The sequence below is a fragment of the Oryzias latipes genome, chromosome 22, assembly GCF_053564925.1.
Source record: "Oryzias latipes strain Hd-rR chromosome 22, Olatipes_Hd-rR_3.1".
Lineage (NCBI taxonomy): Eukaryota > Metazoa > Chordata > Actinopteri > Beloniformes > Adrianichthyidae > Oryzias > Oryzias latipes.
Window position 1 is genome coordinate 22,310,457 of NC_136258.1, and position 24,767 is coordinate 22,335,223.

General features: G+C 38.5%; 1 protein-coding gene across 2 annotated transcripts in view; it reads left to right on the forward strand.

Annotated features, from left to right (window-relative positions):
• Positions 1-571: 571 nt before the first annotated feature.
• The window catches only part of myo10l1 (myosin X, like 1), a 39,170-nt gene continuing 14,974 nt past the window's right edge, over positions 572-24,767 (forward strand). For both annotated transcript variants that reach the window (XM_020713463.3, XM_011490258.4), the window contains exons 1-17: positions 572-1,007; positions 10,188-10,286; positions 19,189-19,347; positions 20,121-20,308; positions 21,181-21,315; positions 21,734-21,858; positions 21,957-21,970; positions 22,071-22,155; positions 22,820-22,926; positions 23,212-23,341; positions 23,411-23,529; positions 23,628-23,774; positions 24,016-24,116; positions 24,192-24,258; positions 24,338-24,430; positions 24,532-24,600; positions 24,683-24,765. In XM_020713463.3, the coding sequence (XP_020569122.1) occupies positions 987-1,007; positions 10,188-10,286; positions 19,189-19,347; positions 20,121-20,308; positions 21,181-21,315; positions 21,734-21,858; positions 21,957-21,970; positions 22,071-22,155; positions 22,820-22,926; positions 23,212-23,341; positions 23,411-23,529; positions 23,628-23,774; positions 24,016-24,116; positions 24,192-24,258; positions 24,338-24,430; positions 24,532-24,600; positions 24,683-24,765 (1,742 nt within the window). In that variant the 5' untranslated portion in view covers positions 572-986. The remainder of the gene's footprint in view (positions 1,008-10,187; positions 10,287-19,188; positions 19,348-20,120; positions 20,309-21,180; positions 21,316-21,733; positions 21,859-21,956; positions 21,971-22,070; positions 22,156-22,819; positions 22,927-23,211; positions 23,342-23,410; positions 23,530-23,627; positions 23,775-24,015; positions 24,117-24,191; positions 24,259-24,337; positions 24,431-24,531; positions 24,601-24,682; positions 24,766-24,767) is intronic.

Below are 24,767 nucleotides of genomic sequence, written 5' to 3' on the forward strand. Positions count from 1 at the left end.
TCATAATTCAGAATTGCACACACTCCGAGTCACAAATGCACACACTTCGATTCACAAAGCTTACAGCCCCTCACCTTTTTCCAAAGTCATTTTTTGTCTGCTCCTGATTCACAATGATTTGGATTACAAAGAAAATACTCAGAAACGTAGTTTTAATCCTAATTTTCTTAATAAATGTCCTCCATCATAAGAAAAATTCTACAAGAATAATATGTAAAAAAAACCCACCAAAAGCCTGATTTTTATTGGATTTAGACTAATAAACTCTCAAAGCAAAGAAATTTAGTCTGCAGGGAATAAAACAAAACTAAGTGAATCTACTTAAGTATTACTCAGGTTTTAAAAGCAAGTTTTAAATAACAGCTTGAGTGAAAAATGTCTTTAAATTGTTAAAGTTAAACATCAGCATCAATTATGAGTTTCATCAAATCGTTTAATTTTTAGAGTAAAATATTGAGGTTAAATGGCTATAAAGAAAAAGAGGAACCATTGAATATGGCTGCACTTGAGTTTATGTGCTGGTGGTTGCGTACACCGCCCCGCATCGGTGGGCTGCGTAAAAATCCCCCCTGCCTCTGGACTGGTTCCCTCTCAGACCCACGCACTCTACTCACACGCATGCATCCACACACAGAACAACACGCACACAAAAACCACTACGACCAAATTCTGGGCCATTCAACAGCAGCGGACCTGGACAGCCGCGCACACATCCTCGACGGATCCCCGGCGTGGACAATTTTGAATCTCCACATCAGCCTCTGTGGATTTCTGTCCGCGGGTTATCTTAGAGCACGCTGCTTTGGCGGTGATGAGGTGTGTTTGTGTAACTCAGAAAATCCTGATTCATTGAATGGAAAGCAGGAGCACTGAGACACCGCCACGTTTCCCACATCTTGCTCACCTTCTCATCGGTGAGGTTTGCGCAGCCGAGCCGGTGTCTGCGCTCTGCCGGGCCGGGCGCGCGTCATCAGGGAGGACCAAGGATGGAATCATTTTTCGCAGAGGTAAGCCATGGAGAATGTGAACCACTGTAACCAAGCTGAAAGCTCGTGTCAGATTATGCCTTCGCGCATCCGACAGTCTGATCTGGAAGGATGTGCGTATTTTATGCAAGATTCCCCCCCTGGTATTTTGGGAATTTGATTCACGCACGGATGTGGCAGGTGTTGCTTTGACTTCTAATCGTTTTCTGTATCACCAGAAATGAGTCGGATTTATGGATTTGCAGACCAAAACAACAAACACCTTCATTTTAATTCATTATCACCGCAGAGCATCAGGGCCCGGCAGCCGGCTTGGTGGATTAAATCCACGCAGATCTGCAGAAAAATTGGCCAAAAGGAGGGACGAGGTTTTTGCGTCTGTAAAGCTGGCTTTCGGATTAAAGACAGTCTGTTTTAGGTGGAGCAAGCAGCACCACGTCCACACACAAACCCATTCTGATGGCTTTACAGCGCCGTGGAGGGATGGAGATCCATGGGTGGGTTTGGCCCGGTATGGAAGAGTAAAGGGGGAGGGGGTGGCTCCTTGGTGCTAAAAGGAGGCGGAGGATTTGTCAGAAAATAGGATACAAAAAAAAAAAAAAAATTACTCTGCCAAACAATGTTATTGCATCTGTGAATTCTGATCTCTCCATGACTAAATCAGCAGAGTGGTGGGCATGTGCAGCCTAAATCAGACATGGTCACCTCCCTCAGGCAGTGCAAGCTTCCCAGCAGCCACTTGCTTCGCTATTTGTCCTGTTCACCATGCTCAGTTCTGTGTCATGCTCTCTAATTTCAGTTTCTATGTTCTCCAAGTTACTGTACCACCCCCCCCCCCCCCCCATTGTAGGATAATCTGATATAGGTTAAACTGCCCCTCTCACACTCTCGCTGATGTCATGTGGCTATATGTGTGTGGTTTCATGCAGGGTGAGGTTACCCCTGCCTGTACATCAACCGCTTTCTTCTGGGAAGTATTCCCCATCTAACATCATTTTGTATCATCATTTAGAACAAAACTGCAACCGTCTCATTCTTTGCTTCATTTCCCATCAGTCTGTTTGTAAATTATATTGATCATGGCATTGATTAACTGACCACCAACCCCACAGCCCCCTCAGCAGACTGAAAGCCTCAGTGAGATCTGAAAATGGACTGATTTATTGAGTTATGGTGCTATGGCTTGCCATGCAGCAAGCTGCATATTTGATACCCAGAGTCTTCATGTGACGAGACGCAGTCTCTCCTCCTGGGAAGAGTCTGTCCAGTTTCTTTCTTCTATCATGAGTCCCTCCATCTCTCCAAAGACGTCTTTTACAGTTATTCTCTTAAATTCCCACTCTGATCATCTTTTGAGCTATTGTAGAGGCATTCCCAGTGGTCTTTTAATTATGATTATGCCATTTTTAGCAAAAATAGAGAAGCCTGTGTCATTTTCTAGGACAGTTTCAGCAGAGCACCAGGAGTTCCTGAGAAATTCGCTACAGGCTTTTTCCAACAGCACTCTTCATCTGCTCTTGATTCACAATGGTTTGAATAAAAAAACACGTACAAATGCAGTTTTAATCTTGATTTTCTTTATATATGTCTTCTATCATAAGAAAAAAAGCTACAAGAACTTGTTTAAAACACACAAAAAACAAAAATTTCTTTGGAGTGGGTCTTAACCAAGAAAGAAAGAGTGTCAGACAGTCAATAGTGTCAGGTTGGACTCCACAAGTTCTTATGGGTTGCAGCTCAGAGGTTTAGTCTCACTTACAGGACATTTAAAGAGGGGTAAAAATCAAACTAAGCCAATTCAGTCTAATCCTGGAAGGTTTATGCCCAAATTTGAAAAACAGTCATCTCTATTTGTTTACTCTCTAACCATAAGCAACTGCAAAACAACAATCTTAAGTAATGAGAGAATTTAAAATAAAGGAAATTGGAATAAAAATTAGAAATAGCTTCAGAAAGTTATTCTATAGGTATTAATATTGATCTTATATATCAGCAAAATTAGTTTATATGATAAAATATAACTGTTGGTTAATAGTTTACAGTATCATTCATTCAATAATCTGTAGTTTGGTGCATCAGCATGCCTTAAAAAGAAGATTACGGGCAAAAAGTAAACAGTTTTTTTTGGCTTGAATATATTCATTGCTGAGTGGCCACTGCATCACATAATGTATAAAAAGCCATTTGCATTGAGGTCTAGTTTTCAGCAGACAGGTTCCAAACCATGTAGTTTTTTATATGACATGGTTACTGCGTGAAGCAGTTCAGTGGAGGGAAGGAAGCAGCCACTGGAGGTGTGTGACCTATATTCACCAGCTCCAAACACATTTGTTCTGCTCAGGAGCTGCAGCCGCTCTGCCTCTCCCCCATACCCCTTCTTCTGATGCTCTCACTGCCTCTTAGTCCTGTTGCTCAGTTGTCGTCGTCTGATTTGTCGCTTAGTGCTACTTCCTTTATCCGTTTTCTGTCTCCAGTGCTCCATCTTCGGTTATCTTCTGCTATTTTGAAACGTTTTCTTGCTCCTCTCAAACATCAACACTGTTTCTTTCTTTTCAGAGTTGAATTCAGTTCATACTTTGTTGGTCTTTGAGGACACATCAGAGGTGCTGGCATCAGGCTTTTCTTCAGCAGAGTGTAGTGGTTCAGCAATTAAAGTATAAATACAAAAAGTGGGACATTTGAACCTTTGCAGACCAGTTGTGATAAATTTGATGCCACATGCACAACCCGAAGCAAAGGTTTCAGGTTTTTTGTTTTTTTTGCTTATCTGCCATTTTTACTAAGATTGCAGCACAACTAAATGCAATGCACAAAAAATAATAATAGTGTGGCAAAAAAAACGTTCAAAATTTCCTTTAAAAATGTGATTACCTGTACAGTTTTCTCTCATTTACATTCTAAAATTTACCCACAATAGGTGAAATCTGTGAAGTGAGATTATAGACATTTAAAGGCTGTGAAACTCCTCAGTACACACTTTATACACTTTTCTCAGACTAATTGAAACATTTTTACACTTAAAGCTCTCAAAGTTCAAACTTGTGCAGAAAAAATAGTATGAAATTGCAGCAAATATTAAATTTGATACAATTCAGTTTTACTTATATAGCCCGGGCTTCTCTAATTGTACAAAACATAAAATCTATTACAAAATACAATAGCTGATTGCTAAACTAAACTGAAAAGACTAAGTTAAACTGGGGATCCCTGCCCGGCTTAGACCCTTCTTCTTGGTAATGAAAAACTCCTAAAAAAAAACAATTCCAGGGGAAAAAAAGAAGACTCCTCAGGGATGTCCAGGAGGAGCGATCCTCTCCCAGGACGGACATTCAATGTACCAGAAGTGTTAAAGAAGAATTAGCTTATGTAACTCTACAACTACATGTTTGAATAGTGTAGCAGATGGGCTTCATCCAGTTGGGACTGGGGGACAGCTGGGGGCGTGAAATGAGCCAGAGGCAAGATCTGCTCAAGATCTACTCAGGATCTTAGATTTATGGATATATGGGAAGTTTAATGCATTTTGTACAAGAGATATGACACAGAGGAGATTGATCCACAAGGTCAATTGATTATAACATTATTTAGCAAATATAGTTAAAAGCAAAACATATTTGAACACAATGCTTTTGGTTTAAACTCTGACTCCCAGCATTCTCCACTGCTTAGAGAGTTAGAGGCTGTTGCCATGGTTTCCCCACTGTTGCCATGGAATCCTGTTGCCAGGGTGTTGGTGGGGGTGTAGACGGTTGACTGTATTTTAGGCAAAGATGAGAAAGAGAGCACGGTAATTAACAGGATTGTCTGAGAGAATTGGCACTTTCTGAACACAAAAGCGCACACGTGTTCACACGAAAGACCATTTACAGCTGCTCGCATCCAATGCTATTTTCACTTACTGTAATTCACCAGTTGACTCTGATTGGGTTCAGTTTGGATAAATCCCTCATTAGACTGTTTTAGAATTTACCAAAGGTTAAAAGGTCATTCATCCAAAGGTATAGATGTTTCAGGATAGTAGTAAAGCAGGGAAACAGGTGATTGTTGTTTAAAAGTCCTGTGTGTTTGTGGTGCAACAGTCTTTGGCCTCATATGGTTTCTACATGAAATGTGTCAGATAAGACTGCTGTCACTAAAGAATAATGTTATTTTGTGGTTAGGAAAGAGTTGCTGTGACTGATTATGCTGTATATTTAAAATATCTTAAATATGGCAAAAACATTTTATTTATGTTGCTTTAATGTTACTTGACCGTGATTTAAAAGAACGGTTGAAATTAGGTTAAGAACTTAATTTCTCTAAGAACCCTTGTAAAAACATGGAACATCAAATTCTACAAAGGACCACTGAGAATTGTTTTGGGTTGAGTTCGAGAAATGTTTTTTGATTTTTGCAGAATTTGGAAATACCTTCCCTTAGAGAATGCATCCTTCTGCAAAGAAACAGTTCATTTTTTTGGTTCTTATTCACTTGTCTATGCAGCAAATTTAAATATTTTCTTTATGATACAAATTTAATGAGCTGCAAGCCAGTAAATGATGCAAAAGGAGTAAAGGGAATTTTAGCAAAACTGTATCTTTATGACACTTTCACATTCATTAGGAGAGTTCTTTAGCTCATAGAACAAACAGTTTAGTTGCTCAATATTTCCTTTAAATATAAAGTCTAAATATACATTTGTTCTTTGTTTTTTTCAAAATTCTGTTTTCACCTCTAGATGTTTTTGTTTTTTTCCCTCTGCAAATCTGACTGGTGTTGTATTTTTATAGTGAGCTGGATGACATAGCTATTGCATTATTAATTAAAGTGGTTCTAAAAATAAAATTAATAATCTAAACTGTACAAAAAAACATAGTTAAAATATGGTTTGAATGATGAAGATATTCTTTAAAGACATCTGAGATTTTCATTATTAAACTGTGACTTTAAACCTTCATTTTTTTAAAACCTAGAACACTTTCTTTAACCTGCCTACAGTGTTAAAGTGTGCTATAATCTCAGTGACTGACAGATGTGACTTAAAAAAAACAGGCGGGTGACCCACCCACACATACACAAACAGATGTTACCGTCCTTCCAGCTGCCATAATCTGCCCAAAGCCGCCCTGCACGATTATATTATCACCTTAAATGGAATATTGCTGACATGGTACAGCTCTCTGACTCAGAATAATGGCACTGACCAAACTGATTAGTGGCAAGAGTATACAATTTGCAGTTATGTTTTATGTGAGACCCTCAGAAAAAAACACAGATACATCAAGAGGTAAGAAGATTTCTGGTTCTGGCAGAGAAGTATTAAAAATCTGGTAAATTATGTGCTCTTAAAGATTTTTCAAATGTTCAAAATAGTTACAAGCACCCTTTTTTCTGGATGTTTCCTCATGTAAAGAAAAAAATTAAGTTTCATTTTTAGAGGCCATCATGCGATCAACTTTTGTCGCTAAAAGCTGAATAGTAGCAGCTATTTTTTTCGATCGATTTAAGATTTTGTTCAAGTGAAAGATTCAAAGATTTAAAGACTCAAAGATAAAAATACAAGAAATATGACCTTTATCCGTCTTACACATCTATGACACAGCGTTTTAGCAAAGTTCTGCTCGTATTTGGTAAAAAACAGATGATTTCTGAATTGTAAAAGTTTTTTGTTACAATTTTGTCATTACTTTTTGTGGTATAATAACTTTTTAGGTAAAAGGAGACTTGCTGTTTAGACTTGTAAATCAAAACTAACCAGTTGTTTTTATTGCTTTTTACTGATTACTACACTAAATTTTAAGCTGTATTTGGACTAAAAGGTTGTTTTATAATATTATATTTTTATTAGTGCCAGTGTAAATCAAATTTATTTAAAAAAAGGGTTTTGTAATGAAACAGGACAGAGGACGGGAATTATATAGTTGTTATTTTTTTAAAGTTGTTTATAAACCAACTTTGTACAAAATGAATAAAAATGGGACTGGAAAAAGAGTGTAAGTGTTGTTACTGAAAGCAATTCTAGCAGTTGATTATGATAAATGATGTGATTACTTTTCTGTTCACTGCTTCACAAACAAAACCCTTAATATTTGGTTTTCTTAAAAGAAAGTGCACAAAAAAGTGAATAATTATCTGTTTCACATAGTTACATATCTTTTAAATATTTTTATTTACATTTTTAATGTTTTTATAGAGATTATTAAAAACGATTTCCCTTTATCAACAGTTTAAAATTTAACATAAAAAATGTTGGCATTGAATAACTCAGAAAAACAAGAAACACTAGTAGCAGAAAATAGTTACAGTCGGATTAACTTTGACCATTTTCTTTAGCATTTGTTGGCGTCGATGTAAACTGTAACGAGTGTCAGAAGTCAGAGCTCTGTCTCCCCCTCTGGTCACTTGGGAACTATATCCAGAGTAATGAATCTACTACATCTCCCAGCAACCCCCAGAACACAGTTTCTGGATGCCAAACACCTGACTTTAATTTGCAATCACTCACATTACACTTAAGCACTGCATTGAAGTATTGTTTGTGCCACTCTGCCTGCATTACCAAGAGTTATATCTGGACCGGATTTCCTGACCCTGGTTTATCTTTGACTCCATTTGTCTGCCGCCTGCCCCGAATCTCGCCTGGATCCTGACTACTCGTGTTCCTCTCTGATGCTCCCATGTTCGTTATTGATCCCTACCTGCCTGACCATGATTTGGCTTTGTGGACTTTTAGCTGAGCTAATATACCTGCTGCAGTTGGAACCAGCCATCTGCCTGTTTTGTGGCAGAGGCCTGCAATCACGCATTTTCATCTGTACTGACAGCTTTTAGGCCTTTAGTTATAAATATGTTTAAATAGATAAAATAAAACACGTGATAATAAATGCACACTCTTTTAAACACTTTTAAAAATATTTTAGAATTTTGTTCTTAGTTGTATCTTTAAAAACAACTTTTTAAAGGTGTTACAAACTCTTGAGAACATGAACATGAGATGAAAAACCACTAGAAAGTAAAAGATCAATGAGTTCATGTGTTTTTATTAGTTTGAATATACATGCAAAATAAGATTTTACTTTTATTCAACCAGGTTAAAGCATTGTCTACTGTCTGGGAAATGCTCAGAACAAGACAATGGAGCTGAAGACCTAAGAGGACCTTCGCTAATTTGAAAAATTTGTGATGTCTATACATTTGATAGATCCAATTGCAAAAAAAGGATGGATATTCGACGCTGATGACTTCTGCTGTCTGTCTTGGTCTGCAATTGAATAGTAGCGGGGGCATTTGACACCCAAAGGAGACAGGAGGGATATGAATGACTGTTTTGGTGGATGCAGTTTGTGATGATACCAGGTTGTTTATAACCCCCAGTCTTCCCATCACCTTGTTTTTTCCATCAGTCTGGCAATGGGGAACTATTTTTCTGAGATAATAAATAAAAGACGTTTTTTTTTTTGGACCTATATAACCTTTTTTGTTTTACAATGAGCCTTTCTTAAAGCTGATGCTAAGAAACCAGAATTGGTGGATTTGATAAGGGTCAAAGGTTAATTTATCTTGTTAAACCAGGATCTGATGTAGTAATTGTGAACGTGAGCACAGGCCTCAGGGCTGTAGATATTATCAGATCAGTGTGATGACCCAGAGTGCTGGAATCTCCAGAGTTCATTATGAGTCTGAACAAATGCAGAGAAGAAGAAGGTATTTATATCTTTCATGGTAAATTGTTCATTCAAAGAGACTCCAACATATTTACTCGGAAGGTGAGCTTGTTCCTATTGATTCTAAGTACTCTGCTTGATACCATAAATGGTCTGTGTAGGTGAATTTATTTCCCTAAATTTGTGTTATGCTGGGTGTTTTATTGAGAAAGCTCTTAATAACCTTTTTTTAATGCCCCTAAATCAGATGAAAACATCTGGAGTATATTTAGGCATCACTGAGGAGATCATGTCTAAGAAACTTCATTTAAGTTAGTTTTCTTTTCCATTTCCCTGCAATTCTTTACAATTACTCATCATGGTTCCTTACATAGTGACTTACCTTCACCAGATCTTCATATCGTCTTATATAGACCTGACTTACTCACTAATAAATGAAAATGATTAAAATAAGAACCTGGTTCATTTCAAAATAATTCCAGTCACGGTCAAAATAAAAGATATAGATAAAAGGCAGTCCACAAGATTCATTGATATGTTTTTTCTTTAACCATAATTGATATTTTTATTTATTATTTCTTGTATTTCTGTAAACAAATACTGTTTTTTTTAATAAATGTAATAGGTTTGGATTAAATTGAAACAAGGGGCTTGATAAGTTGTTAAACTTCATCCAAAGCCATTTTCAAACTTTGCATATTGACATTTATCGTTCTACTTTGTTTATGATGTTTTTACTTTATCAGTTTGAAAGAACAAAACACATGAACTGGATAAAAAAAAATAATTAAACTGTGAAAAAATATACTGAAATGAACTGTGGAAGCCATAAATGGCTTTTTGCTTTTCATGAGAGCATAAATAACTTTAATATTAAATTTTACTTTAAATTACTTGTTTTAATCAAAAATCATCAATCATTTGCTTTTATAGGTTTTACGACCTTGATTATTTTTGTATAAATAAATACTTGATGTGGTAACAAGTCTTAATGTTTGATCATGCACAGTGACTGGCTGGACAAATGCAGATACTGAGCACAAAATGGAGCTAAAGACTCGGTGATCCTGCAGGGTCTAACTGGTCCAACTCTGGTTATCTTTTCCTTTCCAGCCCCTACAATTGTTGGAAGAATTCAATTCCTGTGATTAAAGAGCTGCACAAATTTCAGTTCTCGCCCCATTGTTGCTTCAGATGCATTCAGATTTACAGCTTTCTATTAATCATATCTGTCTGCATTCACCCCAGTCGTTTGAAAGCATGAAAGCTTTGTTGTAATTACTTGCCACTGGAGCCTGTGCACCATCTCCTGCCTTAAGTAACACGGGCGGTTATCAGACAGACGGATTGCACTAAAGCAGAGACTCAGCTATTTATTTAAAAAAACAAAACAACCTCCACACTGATTTTTCTCGCCTGCCATCCACGCTTTCAGCTGAGGAGCCCTCAAAGCTCTCTGGTGAGCAGAGATGTTGAGGCATAACTGAACAAGGATGACTTATTTGTAGTGGTTCCACTACTTAACCTCAGTGTGTTGTTCTGTGCTTGTGTGATTCAGGGTACCCGTGTTTGGGTCAGAGAGAAGGAGCAGTTTCTTCCTGCAACTGTGAACTCCTGTGGAGATGGAACGCTTGTGGTCACCACTGATTATGGAGAGGTAAGAAAAACATGTAGACTTATAAAATCTTTTTTTTTTAAATAAAAGAAGAAGAAGTGACATTGTCAGTAAAGTATAAAATAATGGCTGATGCCATCTTTTAGAAATTGTTGCACTTAGACATGCTGTGAAGAACAGGTTTGATTTAAGCATGGAATTAAATGTTTTTTGAGTTGACTGATCCATATCAAAAGAGTCACATTTGTAGATACATTATAGATGTTGCAGGTTTTTCAGGCCTGTGAAGAGTCGTACAGAGGAGTAGTGACATCATAAGGTGATGTGTCTTGTAGTTTCCTCCAGGCTCTTGTGACCATCATGGAAATGGAATGTACGATTGTTGTAGCCGCCATTATTGTCACTATGTCACATGATTTAGTGCAGTGTTTTTCTACCCTTTTTGAGCCAAGGCACACTTTATCCTTGACAAAAATCCTGCGGCACACCAGCATCCAAAAATTAAAAATGAGAACTTCTATAGTCTGTATTGATGGACACTCCCTCCACAAGCTCACATGCATTTTTGTGATAATTGTGGCAGAAAAAGCTGGCAGTTGCAGCTGTTTTTTTCTAAAAATTGTAAAAAAGTTAAGTTAGTTTTCTGTAATAATTTTCAACTAAATTATTTGAAATGTTACCCTGGTAGTTGTTTTTCCCTTTCAGTTTATTAACATGCAATTTTATGTTACCTCACAAAAACACAAATATTATCTTTCTAAATAGTTATATTATTAATTAATAATATGATATTATTAATAGAATCAAATAAACACAAAGAAAAAGTATTTTACAATTTTTCATATTCCTAAATAATCAGTGTTTTATCAGGGCCTGTTTGGATGAACAAAGAGCTGATATCCTGGAGATGGTAAATGTTCTAGATCAGTGAATGGATTAATTCCTACGGTACACCTGACCATCTCCCACTGGGACACTGGTTGAAAAACACTGATTTAGTGCACCTGTTCACCTGCAGGTTGGGTCTTTTGTGGTGGTTTGTGAATGGAGAGGATGGGTAGGTCCTGGTAGTTCTTGTTGACTGCTTCATTTAACACATTCACCTGGAATAATTTTAAAAACGTTGAAATGATCTATTATTGTTATATATTTTTTATGCTAAAGAACAAATAAAAGAAATTTGTTGGACAAGGAGTATTTTGTTTATTTAAGCCGTTACAAACAATGTACCTGCCAAAGCGTGGCAAGCAGAAAAGCATTTTCTGTACCGCTTTGTCCCTTTCGGGGTCACAGGGGTGCTGGAGCCTATCCCGGCCACTTGTGGGTGAAGGCAGGGGACAACTGGACAGGTTGCCAGTCTGTCGCAGGGTAGAATGTCCACAATCACACACCCATTCACTGTCATACTCACACCTATGGACAATTTAGAGTTGCCAATTAACCTATGAAGCACATTTTTGGACGGTGGGAGGAAGCTGGAGATCCTGGAGAGTACCCACACATACACAGGGAGAACATGCAAACTCCACACAGAAAAGTCCCCCAGCTGGGACTTGAACCAGGAGCCTTCTTGCTGTGAGGTAAGAGCGCTAACCACTGCGCCACCGTGCAGCCTCACAATTGTCATGTGTGTGGTAAATATATTGTGAAGTATTTGTGAGGAATTGCAAGCACTTGTGAAGTACAGGTGATGCTGTTGAACGGTACTCTTACGCCACACTCTAGTCATTGTGGGGTGCGCCTACTGGCTCCTTAAGGATTATGTTCAAATGCTGCACACCCGTGGTGTGCATGTAAATGCCTATAGAGTACCCGCACAAACTATACTTTGATTATCTAATTTCCTCATTTCTAACATTTGGGCAGCAAGCACAGAGTTCTCACTAGGAACCCAAGGAGCACACACTCATTGCTGAAATAATGCTAACGAGCCCCATGCGCAGGTTTTAAGGGTAAGGTTGAAAAAATGAAAACACAAACAACAAAACAAACTGCATAAACATTTTTACCCCACGGGCTCGCTGAGCGGTCCGTGATCTAAAAATTTTATTTGAGCCACCCACATGTCCATGTTTGCCCATTTTTCACCCACATTAAGACTATATCCACCTGTAAGGGCAGTTGTGGCAAAGGTGTAACTGATTGCAAGAACAGATATTTGGAAAACACAGTTAAACTGAAATGCTGAGTGATAGCTAAAGTGGTTGTTTGCAGGTAATTATCTTTAACATGGTGTTATGGAAAGGTCAGACTAAAGGGGAAACAGCTGTGCAGGTTCATCCTCTAAGAGCTATATCGATAGAAACTTCTCAAGATGCCCCGCTTTCCTCTTCTTCCTCCATATCTTTATCCTCCTACACATGCAGAATTAATCTCTGTGCATTCAGCCCAGGGAAAACAAACATACAACATTGTGGGACTGAAAAAAGATGCTCTTAGTGTGGCTGGCAACCATTGACTTCCTGTCAAAAATAAAATGGTTGAAGCAAAAGTTTGAATTCTCTTTAAGTGTGTGCTAACACAGTCTGTTTGAACACAGATTCTTTGGTTGTCATGTTTTTTTAATGTTGGAGGAGTTTGGCTCACACATGTCCATGCGCTCCAGTTGGCAGGATTTGAGGATGGACCTATAAATAGTCATTATTCTTTTGCAGGATTTGAAGAACCACATTCTCCCTTTACGCCCCAAAGAGCCAAGAATCCAATGGCTCCCAGTTCCTGTTGTCATTCTAGGTACATATTCTGCTGTAAAAGCCCCCCCCCCCCCCCCCCCCCAATGCTTAATTCAGCAGATGCATTGGCGCTCTTTGGTGATACAACAGGGACAGACAGGCAATTCCCTAAAATAGAAGTTACAGGAACCAGCGTTCTCTTTGCTCTGGATTATGAACTGCCCAGCCCCCACCCAGCTCCGTCTGCCTCTTTTACTCTTCCTCTCTGCTGGCTGTTGCTGTTTAAATGTTGCCGCTGTAGGAGATGGTAAATATTTGATGGGGAATAAGCATAATTTGGGGGTGGGGGGTGTTCTGGTGCTTTTCATAAGTAGCTGCCGCTCATTCCCAAAATTCTCTGTTAGTTCACCTTTCCCACGAATCTGTTACAATTTAACTTTAAGTTTAACTTAAATTTTCATGGTAAAAATCAGGTTTTATTGTCACTTTATTTCTCATTTTCTTCAGTCCTACAAAGTTGTCCGTATAGTCTATTGGGTTGATTGTGTAAAAAATGACCCGATTTCAACAAAATATACAAAATACACAAAATATTAAGATAGTCTAATTAGACGATAAATTTAACCCTTTCCATACATGCAAAATGCATGTTTTCATTTGCTTCTATTGCCACTTATCTCTCCATAGGATTAAAGTCCCTCTCCGATCATCTTTTGAGCCATTTTTTTTAACTTGTCCTGTCCAACAGCTAAGCAAACAGATGAGAGCTGAAAGCCTTTTGTGTTGGACATATTTTACTTTTCTGGCCAGGACCAGAACCCACACCACCGGGACACGGACACCCCCTGGCTAAGATGTGATATGATCCCCGGCTCCCGGTCTTGCCAGATAGCTTAGGGATCCCTCTCCCTGCGTGGAGAGAGGGCCACCGGGGCCCAGGAAGTCAGCACCCCAGGGACAGGGCCGCTGTGATAGAGGCCCTCGGTTCCCTCTGCCAGGGATGGGGCAGAGGACAGAATATCAGAAGTCCCTCTTCCTTGTGTGATGGATGTGTGTTAGTGAGTGTGTATGTTCGCGTGTATGGGTGTGTATTTGTGTATTTGAGGCATTTTAAAAGCATTCCCAGAATGGAGTGACGCTTGTGGCCTGCCCAGTCACAATTACATTTTTTTTCCGACACCATTTTTTCATCATTTAAATTCACCACGATTTACATAAAGAAAAACTCAGAAATGCAATTTTAATCTTAATTCTCTTAACATATGTCATCTATCATAAGAAAATGCCACAAGAACTTGCTAAAACACAAAAAACACAATTTCTATTTAAAGCTTTGGTCTTCTGGGCGTGGTGCTGGGGTGTGAGTTCCCACCTACACTTCAATATTCTGTCACATCTTTGAACGTTCTAATAGACACACTGATTTCGCTACATACATGCGCTTGCTCAGCTTTGCTAGAATGAGTTATGAGGTATGAAATATGCATGGTACACATATGTGTGTCAGAATGTATGTCGTATGTGTCGGTCTGCTTAAACATGTGTACGCAGGTTTGTGTGGCCGGTGATCATTTGTGTGCTTATTTTTGTCTGCATAGACAATTGAGTGTGTGTGTTTGTGCACAAATATCCCCATACAACAATAGAGTTTTCAGTATAAGGAAAAGTAAACTGTAGAAAGTAAAATTACTGTCCATGTTATTATTCTTTAACTAAAGTTGATTTTGATTGGATTGAACTACAACAGGACATCATTGTCTGTCATAGAAAGAGCTGCTTGATGCTGTGGATGAAGAGTTCTTCCTGCAAATTTTTGAACCGTTCTACTTTTTTTTCAGTGTTTTTTTTTTTCAGTGCCACTCTCATGCAGTACAAGTGCACGTACTTTGAATTTGAAATTAGTCTTTTATTTTTTTGTCTGACCTGGATTTCAAAAGCTTGCATTAAAGCTGCAGTAAAGGCTGGAATGAGCGGAGAAACAGCTGCAGGGATGCATTACTTTGTACTCATAAAAAAATATATAGAGAAAAAAGAAAAAAATAAGTTCAGAGCTCCTCTCTCAGTTTAAGACATTGATGCTAACATTTATGAGTTTACAGGAAGATTTATTTGACCTTCTGTGAGATAGTGCCTCATTAATGAGCTTTATAGGTACCAACAATGTAATAAAATAATATTTTGAATACATTTTTAATGTCGTTTGATTATGTCTCTTGTCCAATGTTAATCACAGTATTCAGAGAAGCTTGTCACTTTAGCTTTTGAGTTTTCCCCACAGCACTAGGTCTCCATTATGCTTTGAACTGAGGGATTATATTACTCCATGAACCTGAGTGTTCCCCGTTATTAATCCGACACACAGTGGTCTGACAGATCAGACCCAAGGTCAGTGAGGAGGACTGCAGGTGCACACAGTTCTGTGTGATACTGTATCTGCTCTGCTCTGGTGAACAGAATATGTAGGCCACTGTGCTGGCAGCTCTCTTTTCGCTCCCTCTCCAGTTTTATCTCTCGTCACATTTGCTGCGGCTAACATGCAGTCAGATGAGGAGGCTTGTCTCCCCTGGCTCTGCTCCTGAATCATGCAAAGCAGCTTCAGCTCAGACATCAAAGAGCATTGCAGAAAGATTGCATGGGCTGCACCGTAATGTACGTGTGACTTTAAAAAAAAGAGCCAGTAGGGCACAGGAAAGGTCTTACAGGAAACCACAGAAAATAACAAAACAAAAGCAGATTGAAATGTTTTTGATTTTTGTTGGTGAACAAAAAAGAAATCCAACAGGAACTAATTGGTTTAAAGGTAAAAACCTATAGGGCTTGCTTCTGCAATGTCTGTAAAAAATAAGTTGCTTAATATTTTACATTGTCCAATAAAAGAGGAAGGGTGGAGAGTATGGCATAACGTGCTGATAACTTTGGCATAAGGAAAAAAATCTGCTAAATTATCAACCTATCACCGCAAATACTGTGTTCGTAAAAGAATAGAAATGCATTCTCACTGAAAGACTCTAAGTTAAAGATGATAAAATTTATAAAATCACCTAATCAAGTAGTTTTTTATTTAGATTTTCAGCATCCTGTCTAAAAGGTTTATTTTTTTTGTGTGCACAACACTGCCTCTTGGTCTTTTGGAGCATCAATCCAAAATCTGCGTATTTAAAAAAAAATATTAAACACGTATTATGACACACAGCTAAAAGGCAAATCTTTTCTTTTATTTTTCCTAAACTGTCAACATCATCTTTTCTGTTCTCCTGCGTGATTAATTATTTAAAAATCTGTGCTCCATTTACACACTCAAACCTAAAGTGTGAAGAACATGGACTACAGCACAGTTTTAGTCATACTGACTGACTGTGTGCAGTGAAAACCCAATGTGTTAAAACCCATCAGAGAGTAAACAGTGGAGACACTTGCACAACTTTTTTTTCCATATTTTTTTAATAGCTGCTTCTGCAATTCTAGATCTCATTTTTCCTACTCTTTCTCATACAAAACAAAACGTTAACTAGTCATGTTTATTTTTTCATTTGTGGCAAATGTTTCATGCAAGCATTCTAAAATCTGCTAATACGTTTGGGTTTTGTCATAAACCACTCAGTGGCCTTATGGTAGACTGTCTGCCCTGAGACTAGAAGGTTGTGAGTTCTAATCCATGGTCAAGTCATATATAAGACTAAAAATGGGATGTAATGCCTCCAAGCTTGACATACAGCATTAAGGGGTTTATGAGGATTTAACCACCATAATCTCAAATTCTGAGAACAAATTTCACAGGCCTAGGTGTGTGAGAACTAATTGGAGCTTATTTTATTAGCATGCATGTTTTTTTTAACACTTTAGATGCTGCCGGCAACACCTAAATACTACACGCTCTTTGACCTACCATAACTCTTCGACTGTTTACGTGAACAACAAAAATCGCGTGAGGAAAAATGGCTTTTCAAATTGGCTTTGCACCGACGTACAACCCACTGCCAAAGTGTTTCATTACAGTTGCAAAGTGTGGCAAAGCGGGCTGCACGGTGGCGCAGTGGTTAGCGCTCTTGCCTCACAGCAAGAAGGCCCCCGGTTCAAGTCCCGGCTGGGGGACGTGAAAAACAGAACATCAATGGGGGACCTTTCTGTGTGGAGTTTGCATGTTCTCCCCGTGCATGCGTGGGCTCTCTCCGGGGTCTCCGGCTTCCTCCCACCATCCAAAAACATGCTTCATAGGTTAATTGGCAACTCTAAATTGACCATAGGTGTGAGTGCGGGAGTGAATGAGTGTGTGAGTGAGGACATTCTACCCTGCAACAAACTGGCGACTTGTTCAGGGTGTCCCCCCTGCCTTCACCCACAAGTGGCCGGGATAGGCTCCGGCAGCCCCGTGACCCCGAAAGGGATAAAACGGTTAAGAAAATGAAAATAAAGTGTGGCAAAGCTGCTTTCTCTGCTTCATAATCAGCTTTTTTTTACTTTGATTGCGTAACCACTTCAGTACTGTCAAGTATTGCATACCAGTAACACTGATGGGAGCTTTTTCTTTAAAAACAAAGAGACCGGAGACAGGTCCAGTTCATCAAGGGGCTTGTTGCTAAAAGCGTTTGGTTAAAGTGGCCGATATGGTCACTATGAGTAAGCTGAAAAACTGGCTTTAAATAGACTACTACACATTATACAAACCAATGGGTCACTCAGACTATCCATCCAGTCATTGCCAAATACCCACATGCTCTAGATCAGGGGTCTGCAACCTGAGGCTATACATAAAAATGGAAACCATTTGAATAAATGTTAAATTAGTTAAGTTGAGCACACATTCTAGTCAATGCTGCACAAAAGCATCCAGTTGTTGTCATACTGATAGAAAATGTAATTTTTTTGGGTTTCTTGCATTTATAATTGAAGTAAATCTGCAACAACAGGATCTTATTTGATGCAGAGTGTACATTATTTTGAAAGGATGTTAATGTTGCTATTTATAGATTATTAATAAAAAAAATTAAATTCATTCAGTTATTGTAATTATTTAGAAAATACATTTGATAATTGAATGGTGTCTCCAACCATGACAAATGGTCTATTTAGAAAAAATCTAAATGTGTCTTTTGTCTAAATGTTTGGCAGCTCTCGCTAGGTTTAGGTCATTAAGACAGTGGACCAAATAGCTCTTTTGATGTTTGATGTTGCAGACCCCTGTTCCAGACACTTACATTTATTCTATCTTTCTAAATATAACTCTACACGGAAAGTCAAAGAGAGAGTGTCTTCCTGAAAAACTCTTTGGCTTGTGTGTTAGCTTCTATGAGTTGTGCTATTCTAGGGGAAGATTAAAGAATTTGGGTCATTCTTTTGCACACGAGTGAATAAGGTTTGTGACTTCATAGGTTGGCTTATCATTGGCATTTACCAACAAAGTGTGCATGAGATGTCTCTAGCTTGACATTTTGGAAAGTAAATACAGCATCTTGCTAATATTGGCTGTAAATAACCTTATGGTGTGCCTGCAGACAGAAGGCAGAAAATGATTCTGCACTGAGAATTTTTTTTTTTCTGCCCTGACACTCATCTCCATGCAGCAGCTCTGTGTTGTGGAAGTCAGTGTTAGTGGAGTGAAATAAATTTATTTAGGGGCAACATGTTTAAATGCCTACAGCACACACATCTGCCAATCTCAACAGACTTCCTCCTCATCTGTTCCACTTCTAATGTGTGCACTCACACTCTCAGATTTAGAAAAGCCTCGGATGTTCTCAGACAAGTGAATAAATGACCTTTATGCCCAAAGTCACTGACAGTTATCTTATATATATGTGAGTGAAGTGAACAAGAGCAATTCAGTAGAGGCAGTGTGTGTGTGTGTGTTTGACCTGAATACACACTGAGCTGCTTTCACCTGTCACATTGTGCAACATCAAATCCACTTCCTTCTTTTGTCCTCTCTGTTTGGTTTGATTTTTTCTCAAAAGGAGACTCATTGTTCCGCTTTTCCCTGACTCCTCAGTTCTAATCTAAATGGATGAAATATATATATTAGATGGGGGTTTGTAGGAAAAAACAAGATTTGAACCCAACTTGCATTTTTGACAAGTTGCATTGCGGCAAAAATGGAACGCCCATTACTTTAATCTGGTGTGAACGCATAAACTCTAGTATCAGTAAGTTCTAGTATCAGTTTGAGAACTAGAGCTGATAAACGCTTCCAACATTTTTAATTGTAATAACAGATGACTGCACAGAAGCTCATTCATTTATGGAGTCTGAATGTCACTTTGCACCTTTGTGCACAGGTGCTTTACCTGCAGCAGGCCGAGGTCACCAGGGAGCAGGTGTACGCCATGCACCAGACCAGCATCGATGGAGTGGAGGACATGTCAGCACTGGCTGAACTGCACGAGGCTGCCATCATGCACAACCTTTACAAGCGATACCAGGATGATAATATCTATGTGAGTGTATCTAGAGGACGGCTCTTTGTCTGTAAGCTTGTATGCAAGAGTGAATTCAGATGCCAATGCAGATAATGTGGGGGGGACACACCAAAGAAATCATTAAGTTTTTTTCCCATTAAAACTTTATGTCTGTAGGTCTTTAGGTCTGTGGAACTATCAACATATGTTATTTATGGGATTTTGACTTGACGTTTAACACGATGTAAACTGACACTTCTGCCCAATAATTGTAGTTACATCGGTACATTTCAACAGGGTTTATTAATTTTAATACGTGTCACCATAACTGACTTATACATAGAAGGGAAAGGATTGCTCCTATATTTGGTTTCTACAAATATCAACTTAGTACCCACAATTCCTAATGCAATTGGAGTATTTATGGCTATAGACAAACAACTGACAAGAAAAAAAAAACATCTGTTTTTTTTTGGACAATTTCAGGAAATATATAAATTATTCTGGCTCCGTTTAATGGTCATCTAGAAGAATAATTAATGTCCATACATGAATTTCCTATAAGCAGATCATAAGAATGTCCCATGTGGGTGTTAGCTACTTCTTTCAAGAACATTTTGGTTTGGTGAAAAGTATATGACACCATTTGGCTGAAAAGTAGGTCTGATCTTCTACATGTATCTTAATCCCTTTAATTTTTCATGTTCATATTTTTAGTGAAAAATATATTTGAGTATTTATTCTCCAGACTATCTGTGTATCTGTCTTTATGTCTGACTAAAGCACTAAAACACTGATGTCTCCTCTTTCAGACCAATATCGGCAGCATCCTGGCAGCTGTGAACCCATACAAACAGGTCCCAGGTCTCTATGATCTCGACAGGGTGGAGCTTTACTCTAAACACCACCTTGGTGAACTCCCTCCACATATTTTTGCTGTGGCCAACGAATGTTATCGTTGCATCTGGAAAAGGCATGACAACCAGTGTGTCCTCATCAGGTGAGCTCTATTCAAAAACTCTGATTTGTGTTGTTTACAGAGCTAATCCATTAAAAGACCTGGAATGGATTTGCAGCTTTTTTGGGCTACTTTATTTCATATTGGTGCTTATCTTACATATTTGTCTTATTTTCCGTTAGGTAAGTCATAAAACAATGACTAACATATATGATGCTACTTATTAGAGACCACAAACACAAAACACAATTTAAGAGAGGAAAGACTCATTTCCTCCTGTTTGAAAACTGTTTATTGAGTCTCATGAAATAATGTTGATTAAAATCAGTCAGATAGGAATACAATATAAAAATCTAGTTTTATGCAAAAAAAGACTAACTCATTCATTCATTAATCTTCTAAACCCATTTTGTCCCTTTCGGGGTCACGGGGCTGCTGGCTGCCTATCCCGGCCACTTGTCGGCAAAGGCAGGGGACGTCCTGGACAGGTCACCAGTCTGTCGCAAGGCCACACAAATCACACACCCATGCACACTCACATTCACTCCTAGGGCCAATTTAAAGTAACCAATTAACCTATGAAGCATGTTTTTGGACGGTGGGAGGAAACTGGAGTCCCTGGAGAAAACACTCACATGCACGGGGAGAACATGCAAACTAATACGGCTGTAGCGTGTCATGCTTTTAATTACAGTCAGCATATGTCTCATTCAGTATCTTGATGGCAAGAGATGGGAAACTAATGCAATCTCTGTGAAGCAACAAAACGTCAGAGTCAATTAGATGAGACGACTAGTTTAGGATGTTGGAATGTCAGAGAAGGTCATGACGTGTTTAATTGAATTGGGCTGTGTGTGTGCACATGTGTGTGTGTGCACATGCGTGTGTGTGTGTGTGTGTGTGTGTGAGTGCAGTGGTGAGTCAGGGGCGGGGAAGACAGAGAGCACCAAGTTGCTGCTGCAGTTTTTGTCGGTCATGAGCCAGAACTCTGCTGGGACTCCTCCGTCAGAGAAAACCACACGCGTGGAGCAGGCCATTGTCCAGAGCAGGTAAAGAGACTCAACACAGAATTTCTAGTTCATGCTTATTATAGGATGTTGTAATATTATTGAATTTAGATTGTTACAGCAGACACTTTTAGTGAATTGGGCACTTCTGTGGCCGACCTCCAATCGGAATACTGCAAGTTTGATTCCCGCCTTGCTGGCCCATGTGTCGAAGTGTCCCTGGGCAAGACACTGAACCCCACCTTGCTTCTGGTGGAAGGTTGGCACCAGTGTTTGGCAGCAGAGCTGCCATCAGTGTGTGAATGGGTGAATGTGACTGTAAAGTGCCTTGCGCCTTCGAGGAAGGTAGAAAAGCACTATATAAGTATACGTGATTCACCATTTTATGTGTGATCCTAAGCATCAGAAGAAAGCAGACAGAAGCTCACACACCAACCTGAAGTTCTGGTTTTCTTCACAGTCCAATCATGGAGGCTTTTGGTAACGCCAAAACTGTTTACAACAACAACTCCAGTCGCTTTGGGAAATTCATCCAACTTCACTTCTCTGAGAGCGGAAACATCCAAGGAGGCTGTGTTGTGGATTGTATCCTGATTTCAGTTTTACCTAATAAATACATTATGAACGTGGATTACAAAGAACAAAAGTGATGTTTGCGCTTCCTTGACTCTGTAACAATTTAGATTTACTGGAAAAGGTAAATATATTTAGCGACTGTTTTGTCCAGTTTTACATATATTTGTTTTTTTAAATCAAGTGTTTATCGGACATCATTGCTGCTTGGATATTTTCTATAGAATCGTGTAGTGAGGCAAAACCCTGGCGAGCGAAACTACCACATCTTCTACGCTCTGCTGGCAGGAGCCTCCAAGGAACACAAAAGTAAAATCTCTGAACATCTTTCAATCTTGACTCTTTCTTTCTGTCATCTCAATCAATAAATATGATTTCCTGTGAAGATTGTGATTTTATGATAATGATTTTAAAGTAAACTGGTAGATGAAATAGGCTAAGGAAAAGCAGCCATGGGTTTATTGGTTAAAAGTACTGAATCATTTGTTCAGTGATTACATTTGTTTAGACTTTCTGCTTCATCTAAAACAACTTGAATCAATCATATGATTAAACTGTTACAAACTGTGATTTACTGTAGAATTTTCATTAATTGCTGCAAATAAAGAACTTTTTAAAATTCAAAAAATTTTCTTAAAAACTAAAACATTAAAACCCTGAGAAAATAAATCATCACATTCTGACAATTATTGATCATTTATCTATTACAACTATTTGTTGGTGTCTTTAAAGATGACATAACTTCATGATTTTGGCATTAAATTGATTAAATTAACTGTAAAATTTTGCCATTTAAAAAAAATGCAATTGTTTTAACATTAAATACAAAAGAGTATTTTGTAAATATTACTGTTAAATTAACTTATACAATATAACAATTTTTTTCATTTAGTTCATTTAGTCTTCCATTGCAAGTAATCCAGTATGAAGTCTAACCAAGTAATATGTTAACATTATTTGTTTCCTCCTAAAGGTCTCTACTTCCTGGAAGATTCTGCAGAAGCGTTTCACTACCTCAGCCAATCAGGGTGTCTGCAGGATAAGAGCCTGAATGACAAAGAACTGTACAATATGGTTATGGTCAGTGAGGTTTAACATTGTGTTTCATTTAAAATAATGTTTTTTGCCAAACTTGTCAGATGACTGAAGATCAAATTGTGGAAAGGTTTAGTGAAACTCACAGAAAAAGCATACATATACATGCAAAATAAATGCAAAATTTAAAAACTATTACAAGATTGTTGTCTGAAGTGTGAACAAAGATCAGCTGGTTTACATACTTCTCATTGTCCACTTTAACATTGCTGCTCATTGATTTATTTGGGTTGCAATGAAATGATTTGTTTCATTGGTGTTTTTCCCCAGGAGGCACTGAATGTTTTAGAGTTTACAGAAGAGGAGATCAGAGACATGTTCAAGCTGCTGTCTGGGGTCCTACAGCTCGGCAACATTGAGTTCATGACTGCAGGAGGAGCCCAGATCACCACCAAACAAGGTCAGGGAGGTTCTGTTGGTACACAGGTGTTTACAGATTGCAGAAGCGTAACGCATCTTTGCTCCACAGTTGTCACTAATGCTAGCGAGCTGTTGGGTCTGGACGCCTTCCAGCTGAATGAAGTTCTGACTCAGCGCTCCATAATCCTCAGAGGAGAAGAAATCTGCTCCCCTCTCACGATCGAGCAGGTCAGCATGTCATTCTTTAATTTGCTTCCTTTACGTTCTTTTCTGTCATTTAACTGTAAAGTCACCCTTCTTCTCTGTTTCTTTCCTTTTTCCTGCAGGCCATTGACTCCAGGGACTCTGTGGCCATGGCACTATATTCCCAGTGTTTCTCATGGATCATCTTAAAGATAAATCAGAAGATCAAAGGAAAGGAAAACTTCAAATCCATCGGCATTCTTGATATCTTTGGATTTGAGAATTTTGAGGTCAGAGCATGTGCAGTAATGCCTCCATTTTATGACATTTTCTCATTGAACAAATCCTGTGTTTCTTTTCAGGTGAGGTTAATAGGTTGACCCTCATTCTGTATTGTGGTGGTTAACTGCCTCATGAGAGAATTAACTTACATGTGTATCATAGAAACAGATTCAGCCACACCTCATTTGCATAAAGGCTTTGGGAATCTAACTCTGACCTAACTTCTGTTTTTTAATCTTTTACTTGCAGGTGAATCGATTTGAACAGTTTAACATCAACTACGCCAATGAGAAACTTCAGGAATATTTCAACAAGCATATCTTCTCCTTGGAGCAGCTGGAGTACAACAGGTGACGATTAAAGAACATTTTTTGTGTTTTTAGGTTTCAGCAGAAACAAAGCTAACTCTGGATTAATCTTCTCAGGGAAGGTGTTCAGTGGGATGCAATTGACTGGATGGACAACGCTGAGTGTCTTGATCTGATAGAGAAGGTTTGAACTATTGAATGTGTCACTGATTGGATGCTGCTTGAAATGTATTGATAAATGTATGCCAATAATTTTTTGTTAGAAACTGGGCTTGTTGGCTTTGGTGAATGAAGAAAGCAGATTCCCTAAAGGAACAGACTTCACTCTGCTGGAGAAGCTGCACAGTCGACACTCTGTGAGTGAACAGTGCACCTCATGCATAAAAAATACTAATATTGAGGTGGTGCGCTGTTTTTTTTCTTTATATTTTAAGATCTTTGTGTTTGTTTTTACCAGACAAACCCCTATTATGTGAAGCCCAGAGTTGCGGATCATCAGTTTGGTATAAAGCATTATGCAGGAGAGGTAAGTTTTGGACGACTAAAGAACCAGTATTAGCTACAAACCTTTTTTAGTTTGGGAAATGAACATTTCCTTGCTTGTCCAGGTCCTGTACAATGCCAGAGGAATCCTGGAGAAGAACAGGGACACTTTCAGAGATGACATCCTGAACATGCTGAAGGACAGCAGGT